At 46.5% G+C, this 27818-nt stretch overlaps 2 protein-coding genes across 3 annotated transcripts in view; both read left to right on the top strand.

The window, feature by feature from the left end:
* The window catches only part of POLE (DNA polymerase epsilon, catalytic subunit), a 153857-nt gene that overhangs the window by 39132 nt on the left and 86907 nt on the right, over positions 1-27818 (top strand). For both annotated transcript variants that reach the window (XR_015061403.1, XM_085893868.1), the window contains exons 8-15: positions 7832-7912; positions 8404-8511; positions 8813-8923; positions 9317-9402; positions 25256-25375; positions 25566-25698; positions 25909-26022; positions 26127-26339. Coding sequence is in view for 1 of the 2 variants with exons in the window: in XM_085893868.1 (XP_085749994.1) it covers positions 7832-7912; positions 8404-8511; positions 8813-8923; positions 9317-9402; positions 25256-25375; positions 25566-25698; positions 25909-26022; positions 26127-26339 (966 nt within the window). In the remaining variant the exon portion in view is untranslated. The remainder of the gene's footprint in view (positions 1-7831; positions 7913-8403; positions 8512-8812; positions 8924-9316; positions 9403-25255; positions 25376-25565; positions 25699-25908; positions 26023-26126; positions 26340-27818) is intronic.
* LOC147019418 (uncharacterized) lies at positions 23431-25249 on the top strand. Its single transcript, XM_085896621.1, has one exon. It carries the CDS (start codon positions 23431-23433, stop codon positions 24904-24906), a length of 1476 nt encoding a protein of 491 aa, XP_085752747.1. The 3' UTR covers positions 24907-25249.

Below are 27818 nucleotides of genomic sequence, written 5' to 3'. Positions count from 1 at the left end.
GGCCACTCCACCAAAACTCGCCACCCCCTCACACACACCCTGCTTCACCCAACCCCCCCCCCCCCCCCCGCCAGTCTCCTCTCCGAGGGTATCTGACAGTCAGAACACATTGCATGGAGACTCCTGAATGAAGACCACTCTGTTGTTAACATGTCAAACCTGACTCGTTGCTCTTCCAGGCATTTGGTAGTGTGGTGGAGATTTCCAACCAAATGAGAAAACCCTTTATAATTTAACAGATCGTTTATTATACGAAAACACATATACGTGGAAAGAAGAATTTGTCTCAGGAGTCCAAGCAGATCTCTGCCTTTGAGCCAGAATACATGGCCTTTTGTACAATTGGAAATTGGGAGGGGGTCAGAACATCACAGGGCACTTGGCCAATCAAAATACAAGAAAGCTTTGTTTGCACACACGGTCCTTCAAGCAAAGAGAAAACAATCTTGAGCATAATTATGCAGATTGTATTGTGAAAGAATGCGTGTCTTCGGTAGGGCGTGTATGCACAGAAAACCTTCATTTACTTTAGACAATGATAAGCCTTTATCTCAGCATGCAGATGGAGCATCTGGTTTTCACAGATTTTGCAGAACAATTAGAGGTCAATGACCTCTGCAGTTCGATGAGACGCCTGTTGATAAGAGGACAATGGGAAGATAGAGTTCGTGTTTGTATAACTGTAGTTGAATGGGAGGCAAGAGTTAATGAGACTAATGCCTCTGGGGACCAGACTCTCTAGCGTCACCAAAGTAATTCTCCCCAATTTGCCAACCAAGTGGAAAATATGAGATTATATTGTAACATAGTTTACTAACATACTATATCTATTTATATATATAAAACAACCTTCAGTATGTAATGATTTATCAAGTTCATATTTTAGAGTAACAAACAAAACGGATGGGTACATATTTCCTTTAACTAAGCATGGACTAACAAGATCTCTTACCAGGCCCAGATGCACTTGGGCCAGCATGGGGGTTATATATTCGTTATTATTATATTGGTTTGAAAATCATCTGGTTTGAAATGTTTGCTTTGAGTGGTGCAGTCATGGTGTTGAGCATTTATTAGTGGATTCAGGAGAACACTTTCTCAACAATGGGAAATGCAAACAATGGATTAATCAATGATCCTAAGCTTTAAAAGATATGTTAGTTACATGGAATTAAGAAGATCACAGTATATTTGAGCAGAGATTCTATTCCACTCATTCATGGCTCAGGCAGACATTGTAACAAAGAAACTAACAGGCAGTCCAATCTGCAAACGTAATGAGTTCTGATGAGACGAGCAAACAAAGAAACTCATACCATGAGCAGTCCATTTCAGCAAATGTAATGAGTTATCACTGTCATTGTGAGAGACCTATAAGCATAATTATCTTGCAGACAATTGAAATCTATCTCAAATCTATCTCAGTGCCTTTACCAATGATGTTTTTCCTTGTATGGTGATTAAGTGACCTTATCCAATGTTGTACAACAGACTTTATACTGTACTTCCATATGCTCTAAAAGCAAAACAAAGAGAAATGACTACATAGTTTGTGGACAAAAAACACATCTCAATATGAAAAATATTTGTTTCGGCATGATCAATACAAAAACACCAGTGCTTTGCAAAAGTCATGCAGGGGTTTCCTTATTTCTTGGAGTAGGAGGCTACCATTAAAAAGTAGCAGGTTACCATCACCGCGAGCAAAGCGAGCGCAGCTGTATGGCCGGGGTCCAGGGCCCGCTTAGGGCCCTGGAAGCCGGAAGATCCTCGATGGCTGGAGATGCATTCTAGCACGATTTCTGACATGAAAAAGTTCTCATAATCATGCTGTTGGGGTGGAAAACTCCACCAAAACAAGTTGTTAGGCCTGTACTGGATGTAGTTGCATTAACATAATGTCTGACTGACTGGTTGACTGAAATTCAGCTATACTGTATCGTTAGTTCAAGCAGCTTTTAAACAAGGTTCATTAATTTATGGCCATGGTTTAGGGCACACCAAGGTGTCTGGAAGATGGAGTAGCTAAGCACTTTAAAAGAGAGGCATTTTAGCAACATTTGGGCCATACCTTAGTTCTTAATAGGGAGATGATGCTGCACATGGTGGAGTACAGTGGGCAATCTGAAGTAAGTGTGTGACATAATAATAGTGTAGATGAACTAGCATTCATGAAGTAAACCATATTCCATTTCTCGGATTTCAAAACAGGGGGATGTTGAGATTTCGTGGTGACAAAAAAAAAAACCCGAAAAATTGGCGCTGAAGTAAGTCGGCAGCGACTTTTGACATTTTTTCTCTGAGTAGACGGCTGCGGGTCGCCAGTAACCAGCTTCTAAGGAAACCCCTGATCATGTGATCCATAGAGCTTTCTATTACCAAAATGTCCATGCTCATATTTCACAAGATGGAGTTAATTATTTTACTTCCACAGTATCATTGCCGATGCCTGTTTTATGTTCGAGTATTCTCCCACCTACAGGATATTTTTTCCTGCTTATTTGAAACGTTCAGAAACGGCACAGTGTGGGAGTGTTTTATTCAGCCTCCCCGTCTTGCGGAGCCACTGTGTTTTGCCTGGCCACTGCGTTTGTTGCTGTTGTCGGGCTTGTTTCCACAATCGGTGCCCCAAATTTTAATAGTACCACATAGTTTCTTAGACCCCCTCGGAGTACTAAACCACCATTTGGAAAACTATTATTTACGAGCAAATACAACCCATCACTTCGCTGAGAGAGGAGGGAGGGGGAAGCTAGGAGGGGTTGAGGAAGGGGACTTGGGAAGAGGGGAAGAGCGAGGAAGTGGGGGAGGTGGGGAGAGGGACGCCTCATCAAATGGAGGGGGTGAGGAAGGGGGAGCGAGGAAGGGTAGAAGAGCGAGGGGAGGTGGAGAGAGAGACATCTCACCAAATGTCGCGATGCACTGTGGGAGAGGGAGGGAGGGGGCGAGACGGGGGGGTGAGCGAGGGGAGAGAGTGGAAAAAAAACGAGAGAGAAAGAGAAAGAGGTGGGAGGGGGAGGGAAGGGGAAGGAGGAGAAAAAAACGAGAAATGAGGGTGGGGTTAGCAAAGACTGTGATAAGTTATGCTGACTGACCGAACACACACACACACACACACACACACACACACACACACACACACACACACACACACACACACACACACACACACACACACACACACACACACACACACACACACAATTTATTCGTATGGATTTTTAATTTTTTAATTTTTTCTTCCTGCACACTTCAACACTCCCAATTTCCGAGCTGTATCTCATAGGCAACAACAGGGACTTTTGGAATTAAATTTTGCTTCAATAATGCAAATGGAAAGTATTTTGCGTTGACCTAATTTTCTTGACATCGACCAAATTTTTAAGGTCATGACCTAATTATTGACATTCAAACATCTTTCACCAAAACTCGACTGAAGTTTGTCCGATTGGACCAAAATTGCCCTCATTAGATAGGTCAGGTCAGGTATGGGAGCATGTGCCAGAACAGCGCGTCGCTGCGTCCACTTTCCGCCGGTACTCCGGGGGCCTCCGTCTGGCCATCCCCCAGGCAGATGCCAGGCCCATCCCCATCTCCTTGAGATGATGGTCAACCTGCTGCAACCATGAGGCACGTGGTCGGCCCACTGGCCTCCTCCACTCATGAGACTCCCTCGCTGAGAGAATCTGGTGAGCAGGATCAGCGTCAGGAAAACGAGCCACATGTCCATACAGCCGCAGCTGACGCTCACGGACTATGCAGGTAACAAATCTCATCCGAGTCTCTCTCAGCAACCGCTCGTTGGACACAAAATCCGACCAGCGATAGCCAAGGATTCTCCGAAGAGACCTGGTACCAAAGGAATTAAGTCTCCGTCTCAGATCCTTGGTCAAAGTCCAAGTCTCGCACCCATAGAGCAAGACTGGAAGTACCAAGGACCTGAAGACTCGGACTTTCGTCCTCCCGCACAGGTACCGGCAGCGCCACACCCCATGATCCAGTGAATCCATGACTCCCCAGGCCCGACCCAGACGTCTATTGACCTCCGGCTCACAACCTGCGGAGACATGAATATCACTGCCAAGGTAAGTGAATCTATCCACGACCTCAACATCCTCACCACAAACAGACACAGACAGGACAGCAGCATCCAAGATGTCACCGAAAGCCTGGATCTTTGTTTTGACCCAAGAAATCCGTAATCCCAACGGCTCCGACTCCTCATTCAGCACCTCGAGGGCCCCCAAGAGGATGTCTAAAGTCTCCGCAAAGATGACTGCATCATCTGCAAAATCAAGGTCCGAGATCTTGACATTGCCAAACGATGCACCGCAACTTGATCTCTCCGACATCCTCCCAAAAATCCAGTCCATACAAGTGCTGAAAAGTGTGGGGGCAAGTACACATCCCTGACGAACTCCAGTAACAACTGGAAATAAGTCAGAGGCGGTACCACCACACTTCACAGCACTCTCAGTACCAGAGTAGAGTTCAGACATCAGATCGATCAGTTTCAGTGGCACCCCACGAAGACCAAGAATCCTCCAGAGGACATCCCGATTCACTGAATCGAACGCTTTACAGAGATCAACATAGGCTGCAAGCAGCCCCTGCCGAAACTCTCGTCTGCGTTCAGTGAGGACACGAAGAGCAAGGATACGGTCAATCGTTGACCTCTTTGGTGTAAAGCCTGACTGCTCTGGACGCTGGTGCTCAAGCAGATGGTGGCGAACCCTATCAAGAATTATCCGAGCAAAGACCTTGCCCGGCACTGAGAGCAGCGTCACCCCTCGGTAGTTGTTGCAGTCTTGGCGATCACCCTTCCCTTTCCAGAGAGGGACAACAAGGCCCCTCTTCCAGTCAGTTGGGATGATGCCTGTGTTCCAGGCAGAGCACAAAACTGCATGCAACGACGCGAGTGCAGCATTTCCACCAGCCTTGAGAAGTTCAGCATGGATGCCACAGATCCCTGGAGCTTTGCCCCGTTTCAACTGGTTCACCGCAGCCCGTGTTTCCACAAGCGATGGTGGACCACAGTTGATTCGAGGGTCAGCAACAGGGATTGTAACACCCTTGACGTCCAACTCGACAGCTGGGGGATCAGCCTGGTACAACCGCTCAAAGTAACCGGCCCAGCGGGCCTTCACTTCAGACTCCTCTGTCAAGAGCCTACCACTCTCTGCTCGAACTGCAGTGCTCCGAGGGATGGGCTTGGATGAACGTAATGCGCGAATTCCCCTGTAAGCGGGACGAGAATCACCTGTCCACAGGTGATGCTCTACCCCCTCACAGATTCCTCCCACATAGGCCTCCTTGTCCACCCTCAGTGCACGTACAGTTTTACGCCTCAGCTCCCTGAACAGCTCAGCTCTGCCATTCAGCCTGGCCCTGCGACTCTGGTCAATGGTATCCAGTGTCCCTTGAGAGACAAAATTCTTCTTTGCCCTGCGGTGAACTCCAAGGCATCCACCGGCAACATCAAGGACGGTGGTCTTGAAGGTGCTCCACAACTCTTCAGGACCCCCAAAGCACCCAGACCCCCAAGTGTCCACTCAGCCTGTTCGCAAACTCCTCAGCTACTCTCTCATCCCTGAGCTTGGCAACATCCAGCCTAGGCTGGGATGGTACCATTCTCCAGGATTTAAGGTGCAGCTTTAGAGTTGCTACAACAAGCCTGTGGTCAGTATTGAGGAACTGAGCACTCCGGTAGACCCTGCAGTTCTGGATCATCCTCCAACGACCGTCAATGAGGACATGGTCAATCTCCTTTGCCACACCGCCAGCGTTGGAATACCAAGTCCAGCGATGAGCTTGCGGGCGCTGAAACCATGAACCAGCCACCCTAAGTCCATGACTTCTTGCAAAGTCAAGGAACTTAGTGCTATTCTGGTTCATAGTTCCTGACCCATGGGGACCAACACACACCTCATAACCATCCCTATCAGTTCCAGTCGATGCATTGAAATCCCCCAAGACTAGAAGTGTATCTCGTCTGGGGCACTGATCAACCACAGACTCGAGTGTGGCGTAGAATGCATCCTTCACGGTAAGATCACTCGCCTCAGTCGGAGCATAAATAGAGACCAGGGAAATGACACCTAAGGAGTGACGAATCCTTAATCTCATAATACGCTCGTTGACCGGTGTTACCTCAATTATCATTGGGGTCAGCTTATTGGACACAGCTACAGCAACTCCTTGGGTATGGTAACCATCAGAGCGACCAGACCAATAGTAGGTGTAACCACCCACCATTATCTCGCCGCAATCCGGTCTCCGAACCTCAGAGAGAGCTGCAATCCCGATGTCCAAACGCTTGAGCTCAGATGATAACAGAGACAGGTGATCATCCTCTCTTAGGGATAGGACATTCCAGGCACCCACCCGAAGGGACCGCCTCAGGTTAACCCAAGGAGACCGCCGTCTGGTGGACGACACCTCAGCACCACTCCGACACACTCTCCCGCAATCTGACCCAGGGATGTTACCCCGTGGTTTCCCTCCTATCAAAGATTGGGGGTCCCGAAGGCTTTGCCCCAATCCCATCATCCGGTGAGCTGCCCTGCGAAGGGAAGCTGCACAGGAGGTACTCCCACGGAGTGGGTTTTCAGATTTTTTTGCGTTTTTGCGTTTTGCGGAATGAAGCGTTTTACGGTGGCTGGAGTGCAAATCCTGCCACCAACCTCCTAATAAGAAGTAACCCAACTGCAGGAGGACGTCCGCAGACACAGTTGGGCACTAGATATGGATGGCCGTTGGCTCACAAGGAGCTCCTCCGCCCTTTGACAGGTTTTGTTTTTAATCCTGCTGGGTGTCCATATCCAAACACCCTCCTCACCAGAAAACCTGGTGGGGGAGACGGTTTAGTCGCCGACAACCCGACCATGGAACAGGTTAGTACAGGTTTACATGGTACCTGTAGCAGGTCACAGATCGAACCTGACCTGACAAGATAGCCTCGATATCATTAGATAGATATCAAGATATCATTAGATAGCCTCGAGCAAAGCGCATTGAAGTATAATTTCCATCATACACCTCCAGGTTAAAAGTCAAGGTCTTGCACTCATAGGAGTATTAAGCCACCGTTTAGGGTTTTTTGTCCTTTTTTTTTTTCTGCCAATGTACGTACGAGGACTTTCGGAAGTATTTTACAGCAATAACAGGAATAGAAAGTACGGGGTTGAGATAATTTTTTGATCTTGACCTAATTTTAAGATCATGACCCATTTATTGAGATTTTAACATTTTTCGACTAAAGCTTGTCTGATCAGAAGGAAATTGCCCTCGTTGGAGTCTAGAGCAAGTTGCATTTTTATTTAATTTACATCATACCCCTCCAGGTTAAAAGTCAAGGTCAAAAGGCAGTCTGAAAAAAGAAAACTCATTTTTTTGTTATCGCTCAATTTTGCCAACAGCCTAACCCCCACTCTAGCAGGGAAAATGGCCCTAAAAATGCCTGCTGCTGTCGTTCAATTTTGCCAATGTGGAATCTCAAAGACCTCTTGGCCTTCCAAGATGTCATCTTCCCTTGGCCTTCCTTCCTTCCTTCCGCTTGTTCTTGCAACATAATAGCGTACCTGCACTGAAGTTGTGTACTTGATATTTGTTTTGTGTCCTTGACCTACTTTTTTCAGATTGTGACCTAATGAACATAAATCCTGGTTGGATTTGAGTACTTGTACGTTGTGGTCCAAATCATGAGTTGTAATGTTGTGGAAACCTTTTATTTTTCACTTCTACACAACTGTATGACCTTTGTGTTTAAACCCTAACGAGTAAAAGTCTAACCTGTTGTGTTCGTTATTCTTGGCAACTGTTCACTACGCAGGCACATTGGTATAACGTACGGGTCCGCGGTGGCGCTAATCCTCCAGAAATATCTGCAAGGCCTGACCTGGTTGAACGGCCGGTAAGTGCGTCTGCTCGTTCCGTTGGAACTTGTTCTTATTGGATTGACTCGTTGCTGACATTTTTTGTTTTTCCTCTGCTTCGCATGTTCAGTTGATTTTGCAATCTGCCCCAGGCAGCTCGTTTGGCTGCTGCAATACTTTTTTTTAAAACATGAGGAGGTTTTACGTGTCGCCCGAAACACCAACTGTTATAAGTGTTTTGGTGTTTGTTATTTTACCTCCACATGTTTGCATTTTGGATGATCAGCTTCATGTCCCTTTGAAAAAAAGCTTAATGGAAGATTCGACATTTTGACTTTGTAGCATTAAACAGTTTTACAGTCAAATTGCATTGTGCCAGTGATCGAATCCCCGAGCCGTTAACTCTTAGGCACCCAGACTCACTCTGAGCCATCCTGACATTCTAATCTTTTGATCTAAAGAATGTATTTGATTGGTGACCATTCATTTGGGGGTGAGAACTTTTCTTCCTCATTTTGTGCCTTGCCAGGACCCAGTTATATTTGCCTATGACATAGAGACCACCAAGCTTCCTCTGAAGTTTCCAGATACTGAGATCGATCAGATCATGATGATATCTTACATGATTGATGGACAGGTACTTCCTGGGTATTTTGTTAGTGCATACTCGCATCATTTCAACACTTTCAGCACTTTGGGTGAACACTTTCATAGTGAACACTTTCAGCACTTTGGGAATTTTTAATAATTCCAGAAGTTTTAGTTTATGTTCCGGCATATATTCCTCACTTTTTGTCTGGACATGTCTGATTAGCTCCGGTTTCTTACCCATTATCGCCCACTGCTTGCACCCAAATTTGATGGCCAACATGATCGATTAGTGTTGTTGTCTGAAATTGTTTGCACACCCTGACCCCTTGGTTTGCCTGGTTTTCCAGGGATTTCTCATCACCAACCGTGAGATCGTCTCCGAAGACATTGAAGACTTTGAATACACTCCTAAATCAGAGTATGAGGGCCCGTTTTCCATCTTTAATGAAGCTGATGAGGTGAGAAAGCGGACCGAGGGTTGTATGTGACGTCACCTTTTCACGCTAACATTTGGCATGCACGCATTTCCGTGGAGATTTTTTTTTAACCTTATAGTGGTTCGTGACTGTTATTTGGGCTGAACATACATTATCAAACATGGCTATTTTGTCCCTCTTGTCCCCAGCTATTCTACTTTTTTTTTTACAAGTAATTTTCTTTGTTTGATCAGTTGGTTCTTACATTTGCAGCTTAAAATCTATATGCGAAAGAATGTGACACTTTCGCACTCATTTTAATGTAAATTTGTTAATTTTTGTTTTTCTTGCAAACAGCATCCTGATGTTTTACATATTTTGATGCCTTGCCACATGTTCACTTTGCTGCTATGTCCGTGATGTTTCTCGCCACAGGCAAGTTTGTTGCAGAGATTTTTTGAGCACATCAGAGAGACCAAGCCAAACATATTTGTGACTTACAATGGAGATGGTTTTGATTGGCAAGTGTTCTTTCACTACCTTACCATTCTCCTTTGGTGCGATGTCTTTATTATCTATCTCGACTAAAGGTGATAACATTCATGATCTGCTTCCCAAAGCTCTAGCAGAGACAGCTTGGTTGGAGCCTTTACCCCATCTTGTTATTTAGCCATGCTAAATTGCAAGATATTTGCTGCATTACAAATATATATATATATATATATATATATATATATATATATATATATATATATATATATGTAAGTAAAAGCCTGGTGTTGGCGCAGTGGTAAGGGCAGTGGCTTGGGACCCAAGAGGTCCTGAGTTCAAGCCCCGTTGGGACACTGAATTAATATATGCATGTATATGTATATATATATATATATATATATATATATATATATATATATATATATATATATATATATATATATATATATATATATATATATATATATATATATATATATATATATATATATATATATATAAACCAAGTCGAAAACACCAGGGGGTTGACTCAGCCTGCCATCCTTCCGAGGTCAGCGAAATGAGCACCAGTTGTACTGGGCCCGGTGTATGCCCCGGTTAGAATAGGTGTACCATATCCCTGTGTGTCGTAAGAGGCGACCAGGGTTGCGTCAGGAAGGGCATCCGGCGTAAAAACCTATGCCAAATCATTATGCGGACAACAAAACGAATTTCCATACCGGATCGGTCGAGGCCCGGGTTACCAACGACCGCCACCGGTACCGGTGGTCAGCAGGGTACCAGTGGAAATTGTGCTACTGCTGGGCGAAGGAGGAGAAGGAGACGGGGAAGGCGAGTCCGGAGGCAGTGGGAGAGGGGAAGGGTAGAAGTGTGGAGGTGAGAGTTGGAACTCTGAATGTTGGGACGATGACTGGCAAAGGGCGAGAGTTGGCTGATATGATGGAGAGAAGAAAGGTGGACATACTGTGTGTACAAGAGACCAAGTGGATGGGGAGTAAGGCGAGGAGCATTGGAGGTGGTTTCAAACTGTTCTACCATGGTGTGGATGGGAGGAGAAATGGTGTCGGGATAATCCTGAAGGAAGATCATGTCAAGAGGGTATTGGAGGTGAGGAGGGTGTCTGACCGAGTGATGAGTGTGAAGTTGGAAATTGAAGGGGTGATGATGAATGTCATCAGTGCATATGCCCCACATATGGGGTGTGAGATGGAATATAAAGAAGATTTCTGGAGTGAGTTAGATGAAGTGGTGGAGAGTGTATCCAAGGATGAAAGAGTGGTGATTGGAGCAGATTTCAATGGACATGTTGGGGAAGGGAATAAAGAGGATGAGGAGGTGATGGGGAGGTACGGTCTCAACAAGAGAAATGTGGAAGGGCAAATGGTGGTAGAGTTTGCAAAAAGAATGGAAATGGCAGTGGTAAACACGTATTTCGAGAAGAAGGAGGAACACAGGGTGACATACAAGAGTGGAGGAAAGTGCACACAGGTGGATTACATCTTAAGTAGGAGATGCAACCTGAAAGAGATTAGTGACTGTAAGGTGGTAGCAGGGGAGAGTGTAGCTCGACAGCATCGATTGGTGGTCTGTAGGATGACTTTAGAGGTGAGGTTGAGGAAGAGAGTGAGGGCTGAACCAAGGACCAGATGGTGGAAGCTGAAGGAGGAAGACTGTTGCGTGAAATTTAGGGAGGAGGTGAGACAGGCGTTGGATGGTGGTAAAGATGGGTGGGATGATTGGGCAACGACAGCAGAAGTTGTGAGGGAGATAGCTAGGAAGGTACTTGGTGTGACATCTGGACAGAGGAAGGAAGATAAGGAGACTTGGTGGTGGAATGAGGAAGTACAGGAAAGTATAAGGAAGAAGGGGTTGGCGAAAAAGAAGTGGGATAGTCAGAGAGATGAAGAAAGTCGGCAGGAGTACAAGGAGTGGCGTCGAAAAGCAAAAAGAGAGGTGGCTAAGGCCAAGGAAAAGGCATATGACGAGCTGTATGAGAAGTTGGATACAAAAGAAGGGGAAAAGGATTTATACCGATTGGCAAGACAGAGGGACCGAGCTGGGAAGGATGTGCTGCAGGTTAGGGTGATAAAGGACGCAAATGGGAATGTGCTGACGAGCGAGGAGAGTGTGTTGAGAAGTTGGATGGAGTACTTTGAGGAGCTGATGAATGAAGAAAATGAGAGAGAGAGAAGGTTGGAAGAGGTGGAGATGGTGAATCTGGAAGTGGGGTGGATCAGTAAGGATGAAGTGAGGACTGCTATGAAGAAGATGAAAAGTGGAAAGGCGGTTGGCCCAGATGGTATACCAGTGGAGGCATGGAAGTGCTTAGGAGAGATGGCAGTGGGGTTGTTAACCAGATTGTTTAATAAAGTCTTGGAAAGTGAGAGGATGCCGGAGGAGTGGAGATTAAGTGTGCTGGTTCCGATTTTCAAGAATAAGGGTGATGTGCAGAGCTGTGGAAATTACAGAGGGATAAAGTTGTTAAGCCACACCATGAAGTTGTGGGAAAGAGTAGTGGAAGCTAGGTTGAGAGGAGAGGTGATGATCTGTGAGCAGCAATATGGGTTTATGCCAGGAAAGAGCACCACTGATGCGATGTTTGCTTTGAGAATGTTGATGGAGAAGTATAGGGAAGGCCAGAAAGAGTTACATTGTGTGTTTGTGGATTTAGAGAAAGCTTATGATAGGGTGCTAAGAGAGGAGTTGTGGTATTGTATGAGGAAGTCGGGAGTGTTGGAGAAGTATGTGAGGATCGTGCAGGATATGTATGAGGACAGTGTGACAGCGGTGAGGTGTGCGGTAGGAATGACGGACCGGTTTAAGGTTAAAGTGGGATTGCACCAAGGATCGACTCTGAGCCCTTTCCTGTTTGCAATGGTGATGGACAGGTTGACGGACGAGATCAGACTGGAGTCTCCATGGACCATGATGTTCGCGGATGACATCATGATCTGTAGGGAGAGTAGGGAGCAGGCTGAATCGAGCCTTGAGAGGTGGAGGTACGCACTGGAGAGAAGGGGAATGTTAGTCAGTAGGAGTAAGACGGAGTACATGTGCGTAAATGAGAGGGAGGGTGGTGGTATGGTGCAGTTGCAAGGAGTTGAGGTGGGGAAGGTGGATTGGTTTAAATACTTGGGATCAACTGTCCAAAGTAACGGAGAGTGTGGGAGAGAAGTGAAAAAGAGAGTGCAGGCAGGATGGAGTGGGTGGAGAAGAGTTGCAGGAGTGATTTGTGACAGAAGGGTAGCTGCAAGAGTGAAGGGGAAAGTATACAAGACGGTAGTGAGACCAGCTATGTTGTATGGTTTGGAGGCGGTGGCGCTAACAAAAAGACAGGAAGCAGAGCTGGAGGTGGCAGAGTTTAAGATGCTGCGATTCTCGTTGGGAGTGACGAGGATGGATAGGATAAGAAATGAGTGTATTAGAGGCACAGCGCAGGTAGGACGGTTTGGAAACAAAGTGAGAGAGGCGAGATTGAGATGGTTTGGACATGTGCACAGGAGGGAAACGGAGTATATCGGGAGAAGGATGTTGAAGATGGAGCCGCCAGGCAGGAGGAGAAGAGGAAGGCCAAAGAAGAGGTTCATGGATGCGGTGAGGGCGGACATGCGGGTGGTTGGAGTGTCAATGGAAGATGTGGAGGACAGAGCGAAATGGAGACAGTTTGTTCCGCTGTGGCGACCCCTAACGGGAGCAAGCCGAAAGAGGAAGAAGAAGATATATATATATATATATATATATATATATATATATATATGTGTGTGTATTGTATATCCTCACTGTAATGGTGACTTGGTGAGCATCAGACACGGATTATGTCTCACACGGTAACACCGCATCATCCACAAAGAACACCCATCCATTTGCCACTTGGACGATTGTTCCCACTAATGCAAACCGATGAACCAGAAGGTACGTGATGCGATCGGTGGGTAAATTGAAATGTCTGGAGCATGACGATCATTACTCTCGACCACATTCAATTAATGGCTCCAGGTGTGTGTGGTTGAGCGAGAGATAATGCTCCTGCATGGCAGGTGGGGCTTATCGCTCCCAGGACGTGCAGCAAGGGCTGTGGGGGACATGATTCTGGCGCTTACACCACTCAAACCACTCACAGTTTAGAGTCATATAATGATTGGTATATAACCGAAAGGCTTCAGAGGCACAAGTGGATGCAAACTTGCTATGTTACCCTGATTATGCCCTAATGAGGGCGAAACTGGTCGGTAACTGCATTTTCATTCACTTGTGACAGCTTCTAGAACAGATGAGTTCTGGATGAGCTAGAACATAGAACGGATCAGGATGCAATAGAAGAAGAGGGGAAAACATACAACAGAAAGGTTGAGGGACAAAATGGAGAGAGAGTGAAGATGAGGTATGTGAGGAATGATGAGGACTGTGTGGATGAGATGGGCAATACTTGCGCAATACAAATATAAACAATAGTTGCCATGGAAACAGCAACTTGTTAGTTTGGAGAATTTGACCTGTCAAGTGTTTTACATGATGGAATGTTGTGCATAATATATTTGGTTGATACATTTTCTAATTGCGGCCTAAAAGGTGTTTTACATATTTCGGATGGCCTTGACCTTGACCTTGACCTTTGACTAAGTTTGACCAAAGTTTCCTCACATATACTACATACGTGTACAAATAAGCTGTGTCAGTTTAATTTTTATATCTTGAAAAAATTACTGAGGTATGGTAATAATAAATTCACAAAAGGCCCATTTGATTAAAATGGGGTGAAATAGTTGTCATGGAAATCGTTAACATGTCAAAAATGCTAAATCGATGGTTCTGATTTTTTGGTGAACCAGGTCTGTGAACCAATATGCAAACCCTGTTCAAATTTTAGGTCAATCGGATGAAAATTGATGATTTAATGTGACCTTGACCCTTGACCCTTTGAGCTTTTAACCTCAAAAACAACATGCTTCGAGGTTTTGATTGGGGAACCAATTCTGTGACCAATATGCAATTTCTGTTCAACCATGCAAAGTACCCAGCCTCTGGGTGACTGGAGATTGTGAATCATTTACTGAAAAGAGCATCATCTGCATATTGCAAGAAGAATCTATCGGTGTTTGTGTGGTGTGTGTCTAATGGGTCTGCAGGTCTAAAGAATCGAAGGGGTGTAAAGGTTTAAAGGTATAAAGGGTATATAATTGTCGATAGATCTAAAGAGTATATTCCAATCATAGTTAGGGTCAAATGGTCAAGGGGTCTAAAAATATCTAAATGGGTCTAAAGGGTCAGGGGATTTAAGCGGTCTAAAGGGTCAACGGATCTAAGCAGCGCAAAGGGTCTTAATAGGTCCAAAGTGTTTTAAAGGGATCTAAAGGTCTAAAGGGTATGTTTCAACAGTAGGTGCAGGTCTAATAGGTTCTTAGGGTTCGAAAGGGTCTTACAGGTTTTGTGGGGTTCTAAAGGGTCTAATGTGGTCTATATGGTGTTGGAGATTTTAGGGGAAAGGGTCTTAGGGTTCTTAAGAGTCTGATGGGGTCGAAGGTTAGTAACGGTGTCGATCCTGGAACGGCCTATGTGTCCTGATTGTTGAATAAGAATGCTCCAGACAGTTTAACCAACACTTACAGAGGTTTAAATCACTTTTTCTTTATTCAAAACACTCCAAATGTGACGGTAAAAACCATGCCTTCTCCACATACAACCAGACCTTCCGTAAAACCGGGCAGTGCTGCTCTCGGCCGCTTGCAGCGGAGATGACACGACACATGGGCGGAGCATAAATATACTTGAGGTAAAACATGAATATGCATGAGGCAAGACATGGGTGGAACATGAATATACTTTTTACATTCAAACTTGGTTACATCATACTCCTCACCTGATTTTTATATAAACCATGACAGCAATTGATTGAGCAAAGAGAATAACGTGAACACAAGAACCGGCGAAGCCCCCTTGGCTGGAAACGTTGTCAAATTGTTGTTGAACATTTTTTTTTCTTTTTTCCTATACCTTGTCGAGGCTCGTATGAGAGCTAACACACAACGCACAGCAAGGGGGCATGAGACGAGGGGCGGGAGTGGGAGGGACAAAACAGTGGGGAACAGACACATTAGGAGATCTGCGGAAGGGAGAGGGATGGGGATGGGACGGGGAACATGGGGAAGAGAAGATGGACATTACAGGGACTTTCAGGAAAGAAAGCAGGGGAATTGAAGGAAGTGGGCTTGGGTGGATTATCGGGGGAAGAAAAGATCGAGGATTTGGATGGGGGATGATAAGAGGTGGTGGTGAACAGCTGTTTTGAAAGCCTGGAGGGAAGAATGGGAATGAATAGAGTGAGGGAGTTGATTCCAAAGGTGGGAAAAAAGTGGAATGAAAGAGTGAAGGTGAGCAGTGATTCGTGATTTTGGTAGTTTTACCAGAAGGGGGTTGTTGGCGGACCTTGAGCGCCCTGTGGAAATGTGGTGGGGACAAATCGCAGAGAGAGCAGGGGGGGCAAGGCTGGAGAGGAGTCGGTAGAAGACAGAAAGACCACCGACCAACCTGCGGTGATTGAGTGAGAGGCCCAAAGACTCAGCTTCATTGCGGGAGATGCCGATGATCCTAAATGCTCTGTTTTTGACAGCGTAAAGCCGAGAAAGGTGGGAGGCAGGAGCACCAGCCCAGAGGGGAGAGCAGTACTCCATCAGGCTACGGACAAAAGCTTTGTAAGTGGTCAGGAGCTCAAGAGGGCCGAGGAAGGACTTTGCACGACAGAGGATTCCCAGTCGGCGACTGGCTTTTGAGGCGAGGTTGGAAATGTGACTTTCCCAGGAAAGGTCATGGCAGATAGTGAGACCCAGAAGCTTGAAAGAAAAGACTTCTTCCAGAGGATTGTTGAGAAAGTGGATGGGGGGGGGGGGGGTTCTAAACGGTCCTTTCGAAGAGACATAGTGAGAGTGTGAGATTTGTCTGGATTGAAAGACATGTTCCACGTGTTGGACCAGTTTGTGATTTTTATCCAGATCTGCAGTGAGCGAAGAAGCTGCTGCTTGCCGGTCTGAGGGATGACAGATGGTACGGCAGAGGGTGGAGTCATCACCAAAGAGATATAGAGGATTTTCCAGAGTCGGAGAGATCATTGATGAAAACCAGAAAATGAACAGGGCCCAGAACTCTACCTTGAGGAACTCCAGCCTGGACAGGAAGAGGGGATGAAAGAACTCCATTTAGGGCTACACGTTGACTGCGACAGGAGAGGAAGTCTGCGAGCCATGAGTGGAGATGGCCTTGGATACCATGGGAAGAGAGTTTGGTGAGTATGGCAGGGTGCCAGGCTGTGTCAAAAGCACGTGATATGTCCAGGGATACGGCTCGGATTTCCTGTTCGGCATTGAGGACCTCCATCCATTGATGGGAGAGCAGAAGTAGCATATCCAGGGTAGAGTGACCTGGCCTGAAATCAAATTGATGATCGGAAATCAAGCCATTGGAGAAGAGGAAGGATTTCATGTCTGAAGCGATGATGGATTCCATAACCTTGCTGATGATTGGGAGAAGGCTGATTGGTCTGTAGTTGCAGGGATCTGTTTTTGCACCTTTTTATGCAGGGCAGTGATGTTAGCAGATTTCCAAGCAGATGGCAGATGACCTTGAGCAAATGAGAGGGTGAATAGAACAGAGAGAGGGTGAGCAAAAGCAGAAGAGCAGGCTTTGAGGACACGTGGGCTGATGCCATCTGGACCGGTTGCAGAATCTGAGTCGAGGTTTGACAGCAAGCTCTCCACCTTGTTAGGAGAAAAGGACACAGACTCCAGGGACAGTTGGGTGCGACTGGGTAAGGTGGGTAGAGAAAGTGATTGGTTTAGGACACAAGATTTAGCTGCAAACACCGAGTTTAGGCATTCAGCTTTATCACGTGCGGTATCAGCAGTGTGGCCATTTGAGGTGAGGGAGGGGGATGGAGGGGGAACATACACCAGAAACAGATTTGATTAAATGCCACCAGGATTTTTAGGAGGGAGAGAGGTTTGAGAGTTCAGACTTGAGATGAGAAAGATGTTGTTTTCTGGCTCTCCTGAGGGTCGATACACACTTGTTCCGAGCTTTGTGGAAGGAACTGAGATTGCCCTCAGATGGGTTTGCTTTCCATGAGGCAAAGGCAAGTTGTTTCAGGACAACTGCCTCACCACAAGCTTCAGTAAACCAAGGGCGGGAGGAAGGGTAGGACAACTGAACACGAGAGGGGATAAACTGTGCATGAGGGAGAGCAAGTTTCTTTGAAAGAATTCCCAGGATGAGTTGATGTTTGAGAAAGTAGTGATAGGAGACCAGTCTGTAAGTTTGATGGCTGCTCGGAGACCCTGCCAGTCAACTTGAGTGAAATGCCAGACTCGACGGCGGTGAGGTGGTTCTCTGATGACAGCCAGAGAGATGTCCACTTTGACAAGGACGTGGTCAGAAGAACCGATTGGAGCGAAGGAAGAGCAGCAGATATTGTCAGGGAAATTTGTCAAAATCAGATCCAGAAGAGATGGAGTACCATTGGTTGAGATCCGGGTCGGGAAGTTGACCGATTGAGTCAGTCCCAATGAGTCGCAGAAAGCTTTTGCTGAGGTGCCATGACAGGTGAGAGAAGTACCCACACATAGCCAACTGGCGTGATGACAATTGAAGTCACCACATAGGAGGAAGAGAGAGTTTGGATGAGAAGATAGAAGATGGTCCATGTTTTCGGATTGTGAGGTGGAGATGGAGTTATCACTGTTAGGTGGACGGTACAGTACACATATAAACATGAGGTGGGAGTGGAGGGGAAGCCGTAGCCAGCGGTATTCCTGGGGGTGTGGGGGAGTGAGAGCAGTGCATGGAGAGTGAGGAATAGAATCCTTGATGAAGAAAGCAACACCTCCACCAGGACGAGGCTCAGGTCTGTCATACCGGAGGAGGGAGTAACCGGGGAGAGATACTTGGGAGTCAGACACGTCTTGGGAGAGGAAAGTTTCTGCTCGGCAGATTATGTCTGGTTTATCAGTGGCAGCCTGGATTGAAAGATCTGAAAGGTTTGAGCGAAGACCCCGGATATTTGAGGTCCACACTTTTAATGAAGCGGTAGGGGAGGAGGCTTTGGGTGCAGGGGGAGGGTAGGACAAGGGATGAGGGGGGGGGTAAGAAGGGTTGTTGAAAGAGTGTGGGGGATTGCAGAATAGCTCGGGGAGGGGGCCGAATGAGGAGGAGAAAAGGCTCTGCGGTGCTGCGGGAGAGGGGGGATAAGAAACAAGGAAGAAGGCAGTTGAGGATTTGAGGAGGTGGAATGAAGAGATGGAGGTGAGAGGGCAGTGGAGGGAGGCAGCTTGGTGGATGAGGGGGGCAACTTTGAGAAGGATGAGTGAGGGGGATGAAAGGTCAGAGAAAGGTGAGGGGAAATTTTTTGAGAGAGGTGAGAGGGAGGCTTGGAGGGAGAAGAGTGGGATGGTTGCTATGAGAGTGAGAGTGAGGGGTGAGGGGGGTGAGTTGGCATTGAAGTTGGGAAAAAAAGAATGGTTGATGGAAAGCGAACATCCATATCAAACTGTGGTTTTAAAAAGTTTTAGGTCAGAGATGCGATTTAACACAATTCTTGATGGATGCAATAAAGGCGAATTCAGAGAATGGAGAGAAGAAGTGCTGTAATAGTTGGATTTTGTAGGCAAGGAATGAAGGAGAGCTCGAAATGAGAGCAGTCTGTTAAAATAGCAGAAGAGTTGTGCATTATGATACAGTCAAGAGAACCACATGTGTGAGAGAGGAAGATGAAGCATTATAAGATCGTTTTTGTTGTTATTATTAATGTTTGAGAGAGTTTTCAACAGATTAGGTCATGGAAGTGTTGTTGAAAAAAATCGAGGAAGTAGACGAGGAGGAAGATAAGATGAAGAAGAAGAAGCAGAATCGGGAGAAGGTTCTCGTGTTGTTGTTATTGGGTTTTTTTTTTTGAGATAAGAAATCGAGAGATTAGTTGAGAGAATGGGGGACGTTAGGGAAGTGCGGAGGATGAGAATTGAAGGTAATGGGGAGGATAGAAATTGAAGGTAATGGGGAGAAAAAAACAACACAAAAAAAACGATTGAACACCGAGGGGAACCGGTCGGCCTCAAGCCTCGGCCTCAAACACCCGGTAAGAACGTCGACAAAAAAACTCACAAAATATCACGATTTTTGAAACAAAACCGAATTAGGAACACACAGTAACATGTAGGTGAGAAAATTAAACAGTTAAAACGGGACAAATAACGACCGGAAACTTAACTTTGAGAACGTCAGCAGAGAGTCCCCAAGGAGACCTCTCGTCGCTCCAAACCCGGAACCGGAACATTTGTCAAAAATGAAATAAACTGACGACATAGTACATCATATACAGTCACCAAATTCATGGACCAGACTATGGCAAACGAGTAGGGACAGAGTGGAGATAACATGAGCATATGAAATTCACAAGCAATAGACACAATGAAATAATTCACTCTTCCTCCGCTAGTATAAGCAGTAAAACCTCAGTTGCGGGTTGCAGGTAGATATGGGGCTTTCCGTCCTTCATGGTGTGGATTCACACTTTTCCATCCCGACCGTCTGTGCTGGGCAATGTCTCAACCACACGTCCATCGGGCCAGTCGTTCCTGTGTGCATCCGCCTTCAGCAGAATGATGTCACTGACACAAAGGCTGCGTTTCTTGACTTGCCACTGTGTACGGGGCTGCAAGGTCGGGAGATATTATTTGCACCATCGTGACCAGAAGGTATTCGCCAAATGCTGTACACGTCGACACTGATAGCTGAAGACTCTGTAGGATGTTGACTCGCCACTATCTGTTGGATGACCGAAATCACCTGGTGCTGCATGAAGAGGCGTTGTCTTCATCAGGTCATCGGCTTTTATGGAGCGAGGTGCCAGGTCTGCCGGGTTAATGTCGGTTGCCACGTAGTTCCATTGAGAAGGTGTTGTACTCTTATTGTACATCGCTCCTTCCCAATTCCATATCCAGGCGATGCGTGACGTCATCACCTGGCACCCACCGAAGGAAGGGAGTACTCAGTTTTTCCTCCGTTTGTTTGTTTTCTTGTTTGTCCGGACGATATCTCAGCCATCCTTTGAGCAAGGAAGCTGAAATTTGAGGACAAATATGAAGATGTGCTTTGACGAAAACTTTATTTTTTATTTTTTTTGTTGAATCAATTAATTGATTAATTTCTAAATTCTTATCGATTTATTAATCCCCTATTTATTTTCTTTCTCACCTGGGCAATATCTCGGGCACCTTTTGAGCAAGGAAGTTGATATTTGGACATGACAGTGAACAAGTGATTTGGCTATAAAGGGTGTTTTTTTGTTTTTTTTTACCTCTGTCACTGAAGGTGGTGGAGGTTATGTTTTCACCCCTTTCTGTTTGTTTGTGTGCAGGATATCTCAAAAAGTTACAGATTCGGCTGAAGCAGTGGTGATTTTGTTATGCTATTCGGCAATTGATGAAGAAATAAAATTTTTCCCATTATTATTTATTTTTTACCCTCTTCGAAGGATTCGGAGAGGCGATTGCATTTGGGCCCGTTTATTTGTTTGCTTCCTTGTTTGTTTGTCCGCGCAGGACTTTAGTATTTTTCTCTGCAACCACTTGTCAGATTGAGCCAGAATTTTCACTTTTGGTGCGACAACTCATGTTGAATGTTTTATTGATAATTATGATGTCATAGGTCACGTGGTGTGGTAGCCATATTGGAAAAACGGAAAAACTTTGGACCTCTGTATCTCTGAAAACCGCACCAAGGAAAAAAATGTAAACTTGGCAAATAGCAAGTACTCCTCATGGGGAATGTGTGCGGTTTTTTTTTTTTCAATGATGTCATCGGTGCCCTCGTTATGACATCATAATTGCATATGTAGAACGCCACATCCAATCAGTATGAAAAATTTTGAGGGTCATTTAGGGATAAAATGGTGCATAGAAAAAAAATTCATTACGTCATCGGTCACGTGATTCGGCAGTCATATTGTTTAAAAAGAAACGACCTTCAAAAATCTTCTCTGAAGTGGCTGAACAGATCGTGGCGAAACTTTACACATATGGCTGTCCCTGAGGAACAAAAGGTTCACACATATGATGTGATTGGTCACATGGTTTGGCAGCCATGTTGGATTTACCTGAGAACCTTTAAAAATACACAACGAAACAGAAGTCCCGGCGAGGGTTTGCAATCTCTGATTGCATTTTTTCTTGTTTTTAATTATGCATTTAATCAGTTCATCAATTATTGTACACTGCTCCCTCCCAATCCTGTCTTGATGTGCTGCAAGTTGGCATCGCCGGGCACCGAAGGTGCCCCGCATTGGCAGACGTAACTTCAAGGCAGACGGAAACCGACACCGAGAGAATGATCGCGTGAACAGAGTGGAAAGATCAAGTTAGCAAGAGCAGCAGAGCAGGCTTTTAGGACACAAGCACTGATACCATCTGGGCCCGTCGCAGAATCGGAGTTGAGGTTTACTATAAACCTTCAGACCTTCTCAAGTGGGAAAGTCACAGTATTCAGGAGCATTTGGGTACGAGAGGGTAGGGAAGGGTAGGGTGGGGAGTGAGTGAGTGGGAACGCACACTTTGGAAGCAAACACAGAAATGAGGTGTTTCAGCCTTCTCGCAAGCAGAATCTGTTGTGGTGCTATTTGAGTTGAGGGAAGGCATGGAGTGGGAATATACTCCACAAAAAGACTTTACAAGGCCCTACCAGGTCTTTGAAGAATGAGTCAGGTTTGAGAGTTTAGCCTTGAGGTTGGCCAGATGTTGTTTTCTGGTTTTCCTGAGAGTGGGCACACACTTGTTCCGGGCTTTGTGAAGTGATCTGAGTATGTCATCGGTAGGATTTGTCTTCCCGGAAGAGAAGGCTCATTGTTTGAAGGAAAGTGTCTCACAACAGAACTCTGTGTGCATGGGATGACAAGACGGGTATGATAAAGGTAGAGGAGATGGTTTAAATCTGTACATAAGGGAAAGTAAGCTTCATGTGGAAAGATTCCCAGGCAGTATTAATATCAGAAGAATTGGAAATGAAGGACCAGTCTTGACATGAGGGCAGCTTGCAGTCCAGTCAGGCACTGAGGCAGCCTTCAGACAATTGCCAGAGAGATCTTGACTCTCATCAGCACATGATCAGATGAACCTCTTGGAGCAGAAGAAGAACAGGAAACATTTGTTGGAAATTTTGTCATTGCCAAGTCCAGAAGGAAGGACATGCTATTTGGAGAAATCCCTGTCGGAAAGTTCACTGATATGGTTGGGGCCCATGGAATCAGAGGACATTTTCTGCAATGCCACAGATAATAGAAGAGGTACCAACACCCAGCCAATTGACGTGGTGATGGTTGATATCACCGTATATGATAGAGATAGAGATAGAGATAGAGATAGAGATAGAGATAGAGATAGAGATAGAGATAGAGATAGAGATAGAGATAGAGATAGAGATATATATGGGACGGGACGGCTGGCTATAAGATAGTACATGTTTGCAGAGAGGGAAATGTAAATAGAGTTGTCCAGTTTTACAGAGCTGTAGAGCACAAAGACAAACCGGAGGTGATTGTGGAGGGGAAAATGCAGCCAAATGTACTCCTTGGGTTTGGAGGGGGGAAAGAGCAGTGCACGGACATTGGGAAATGATGTTCTTGACATAAACTGCAACTCCGCCAACAGAATGAGGTTCAGGCCTCTTGATCTGGAAAGGACAATACCCATGGAAATGGATTGGGGATATCCTGTGGGAGGAACGATTCTGTGTTGCAGATAATATCAGGTTTACCAGTAGCAGCTTGAATTGAGAGATCTCGTATGTTGGAGGTCCAGAGAGTTAGTGATGGGGAAAGAGGTACTGTTGGCGGCGAGGGGTGAGGGTGTATGGAGAGGGGGAGGCTGGAGGATGTGGAATAGGACGTGGGGTGACCATCAATCTGGCAGGATGCTGGGGGAGCATGAAGCTGATGTGTGGAGAATGGGGGGATGCTTGCGGAGTGGAGAGGGGAGATGATGCTGGGGGAGAATGGGGGGATGCTAGCGGAGTGGAGAGGGGAGATGATGCTGAGGGAGCAGAGAGAAGGGGCGGGATGCTTGAGGAGAGTACGGTCCAAGCCCATACTCCTCTCCTCTCCCCCCGCATCCTGGCCCACACTCCTCGCCTCTCCCCCCGCATCCTGGCCCACACTCCTCGCCTCTCCCCCCGCATCCTGGCCCACACTCCTCGCCTCTCCCCCCGCATCCTGGCCCACACTCCTCGCCTCTCCCCCCGCATCCTGGCCCACACTCCTCGCCTCTCCCCCCACATCCTGGCCCACACTCCTTTCCTCCTTCCCAGCATGCCGGCCCCCACTCCTGTCCTCTCTGCCAGCGTTCCAGCTCCCACTCCTCTCTCTCCCAGCGTCCCAGCTCCCACTCCTCTCCTCTCCCCCAGCGTGCCGGCCCACATTCCTCTCCTCTCTTCCAGCGTACCGGCTCCCACTCCTCTTCTCTCTCCCAGCGTCCCGCCCCCCACTCCTCTCCTCTCTCCCAGCGTGCCGGCCCCCACTCCTCTCCTCTCCCCCAGCGTCCTGGCTCCCATTCCTCTCCTCTCTCCCAGCGTGCCGGCCCCCACTCCTCTTCTCTTCCAGCGTCCTGGCTCCCACATTCCTCTCCTCTCTTCCAGCGTACCGGCCCACATTCCTCTCCTTTCTTCCAGCGTACCGACCCACATTCCTCTCCTCTCTTCCAGCGTACCGGCCCACATTCCTCTCCTTTCTTCCAGCGTACCGGCCCACATTCCTCTCCTCTCTTCTAGCGTACCGGCCCACATTCCTCTCCTCTCCCCCAGCGTACCGGCCCACATTCCTCTCCTCTCTTCTAGCGTACCGGCCCACATTCCTCTCCTCTCCCCCAGCGTACCGGCCCACATTCTTCTCCCCTCCCCCAGCGTACCGGCCCACATTCCTCTCCTTTCCCCCAGCGTCCCAGCCCCCACTCCTCTCCTCTTCCAGCGTCCTGGCTCCCACATTCCTCTCCTCTCTTCCAGCCTCCTGGCTCCCACATTCCTCTCCTGTCTTCCAGCATACCGGCCCACATTCCTCTCCTCTCTTCCAGCATACCGGCCCACATTCCTCTCCTCTCTTCCAGCGTACCGGCCCACATTCCTCTCCTCTCTTCCAGCGTACCGGCCCACATTCCTCTCCTCTCTCCCAGCGTCCCAGCCCACATTCCTCTCCTCTCCCCCAGCGTCCCGGCTCCCACTCCTCTCCTCTCCCCCAGCGTCCCGGCTCCCACTCCTCTCCTCTCTCCCAGCGTTCGGGCTCCCACTGTTCTCCTCACTCCCAGTATCTCTGCTCCCACTCCTCTCTCCCAGCATACCGGCCCGCACTCCTTTCCTCTTCCCCACTGGCCCCCTCTCCACTCCTCTCCCCCACTGTCCCCCCTCTCAACTCCACCAACGTCCAGGCCCCCACTCCTCTCCTCTCCCACAGTGTCCCGGCCTCCACTCCTCTATTCTCCCACAGCATTTCACAAGATACTTGTGTTTCTTAAATGTTCTCTGAGGCTTATTGCTGACCTTGTACAAAATCGTATGCAGGACAAACATCACGAAGAGATGCCATTGTACTTTTATCATAACTTGCAAGATCATTAATATAACGATGGATCAATCAATGCAGTCTCTGCCATTTTAATTTGGGGCCCATGATTCAAGCAAGAAGGAAACATGTTACAATTGAACAATAAACAGGGAAAATTGAAAGTAGTTTTAACCTTCACAATTTCTTTTAATCATTTGTCTGGTGTTTAATTTATCCTTGTCTACATTTCAAAGAGGACTTTTTGCTCGTGTCGATTCTAATTGGACAGCAAACCCTCCCTCTCCTTATGGTGACTGCAGGCCATTTGTGGAGGCACGTGCCATTGTGCACGGACTCAGTCTGGAGACTGAGATTGGATTTACCAAAGACAACCAGGGAGACTATCGATCCACGCACAGCCTGCATATGGACTGCCTCAGGTTTGTATCGAGTGGTACAAGGATGCACTAAGTCACAGCTCAACTCGTGCATGGACAAGTTAAAAATTTGACTCATCAAAATTTAATGTTCTGACTACTTCAGTCAGAATCCCCAAGTAAATCTACGTTATACAAATAAATATCTCTAAAAACATGTTTTAATATCCTAAAAAGTATAAACTTTTCTTAGGTGGGTGAAGCGAGACAGCTACCTCCCTGTCGGCAGCCACAACCTCAAGGCTGCCGCGAAAGCCAAGCTTGGCTACGATCCAGTGGAGCTGGACCCAGAAGAAATGTGTCGCATGGCAGCGGAACAGCCACAGGTTTGGGGGGATTTTGAGGGGGTTTAATACAGGCAGTAGTTACTACAGCCAAAGTGTGGTGCTCGTTTGTGGGTTTGAGGATGTTGGCATGTGAAAAAGTTCCACCAAGTTAATTTGTATAATATTTTCTTCGAACATAACCCACAAAATGTAACTTTTCCTGGTATATGTGACCTTCCTCTTGTAATTTGCATGCTTTCATCTCTCCAGACCTTGGCTACGTACTCGGTGTCCGATGCTGTAGCCACGTTCTACATGTACCAGAAGTATGTGCATCCGTTCATTTTCGCCCTGTGTACCATCATCCCAATGGAACCCGATAACGTGAGCTTCCCCCAATCCCATCGATGAAGTTTAATCTTGGCGAGTGTCATGTTGCCGTAACCATTCCTCGTCGTGACCGACCAATTCGTCGTCTCCTGCGACAGGTTCTGCGGAAAGGCTCCGGCACGTTGTGCGAGGCTCTGCTCATGGTTCAAGCATTCCAAGCGAACGTGATCTTTCCGAATAAGCAGGAGAGTGCTCTAGGCAAGCTCACTACAGATGGACACTTGCTGGACACTGAGACTTATGTCGGTGGTCATGTGGAAGCCCTGGAAGTTGGAGTCTTTAGGAGCGACCTTCCTTGCCGTTTCAAAATGGTCAGGTTTGGAAGATCCTTTGATTTGTGGATTTGGAGCTTTTTGGTGCTGCTGTTGATATTTGTTCTTGATTTTATTTTTTTTAAGTTTTAACAAATTTCCTCTCTGTAAACTCTTGGGTGTAATTTTTCTTTGAGGGTTTATGAGATTAGATGGTTCTCCCTTAGAGCTGGACGGCAAAGAAAACACAAATTTATATAAAACTGGACAGGAAAGTCGAACTTCCAGCTTTACAGATCGGACGTTCCCCCAATACATCGCTTCCTTTGGACTTGCAACCATGTTTTGTCGTATATTTTGTTTTTGCTCATATCTCTAGCTTAATGAATCAAGCCAAAGTAACAAAAAAATTAGCGCTGATGAATGCAGGAAAGGCATGAATGCATTTCTTTGGTTGGCATATATATATATATATATATATATATATATATATATATATATATATATATATATATATATATATATATATATATATATATATATATATATATATATATATATATATATACATACATACATACATACATACATATATATATATATATATATATATATATATATATATATATATATATATATATATATATATATATATATATATATATATATATATATACATATTGTTACGGCTGTGGAAATTCGCAGAACACCATATAGGTCCTAAGTTCAGTTATGCCGATAAGTCCGTGTTCAGTTAGATTTCCCCACCGTTGTTTAATGGGAATTATTCGTGTCACCCGGGTTGTGATCTTTGAGTTAGCCGTTTTTCTTTACCATCGTTATTTTGGACCAACCACAATGCCAACGACCAACCACCTTCACCACGCCACCCACCAACCACCTTCTCCACGCCACCCACCAACCACCTTCTCCACGCCACCCACCAACCACCTTCTCCACGCCACCCACCAACCACCACGTCAACCACCAACCACCCTCTCCACACCACCTTCATAACGACGACATCTCCTAAACCGCATCTACCCCACCCAAATAACATCCCCAAAGCGACGCCATCTTTGCACCAGCCGCGGCGAGTCCCCAGCGAACAGTGTCGCTGCAAACCGACACGGGGGGGGTTTCGTTGTTAGCGCAGGTTTGGTGATTTCACGCACGTCCGCTCTGTAAAAGCTTCGCCTCGGAAATCGGATCACAGGAGAAAAAGGGGTGGGGCCTGTGGAGGTCAGAGATCAGAGAGCACAGGTTTTGTGATTTCACACACGTCCGCTCTGTAAAAGCTTCGCCTCGGAAATCGGATCACAGGAGAAAAAGGGGTGGGGCCTGTGGAGGTCAGAGAGCGCAGGTTTTGTGATTTCACGCACGTCCGCTCTGTAAAAGCTTCGCCTCGGAAATCGGATCACAGGAGAAAAAGGGGTGGGGGCCTGTGAAGGTCAAAGGTCAGAGAGCGGAGGTCAGATCTCGTCTTACCAACCCCATAAAAAGGCCAAACGGAGCGCCAGTTCGAAGTCATAGTCATCG

This window comes from Eptatretus burgeri, chromosome 9 (assembly GCF_056783735.1).
Source record: "Eptatretus burgeri isolate ZD-2024b chromosome 9, Ebu_testis_v1, whole genome shotgun sequence".
In the NCBI taxonomy this organism is placed as follows: domain Eukaryota; kingdom Metazoa; phylum Chordata; class Myxini; order Myxiniformes; family Myxinidae; genus Eptatretus; species Eptatretus burgeri.
Note: the sequence above shows the minus strand (reverse complement) of the source record. Positions and strands in the feature narration are given on the sequence as shown.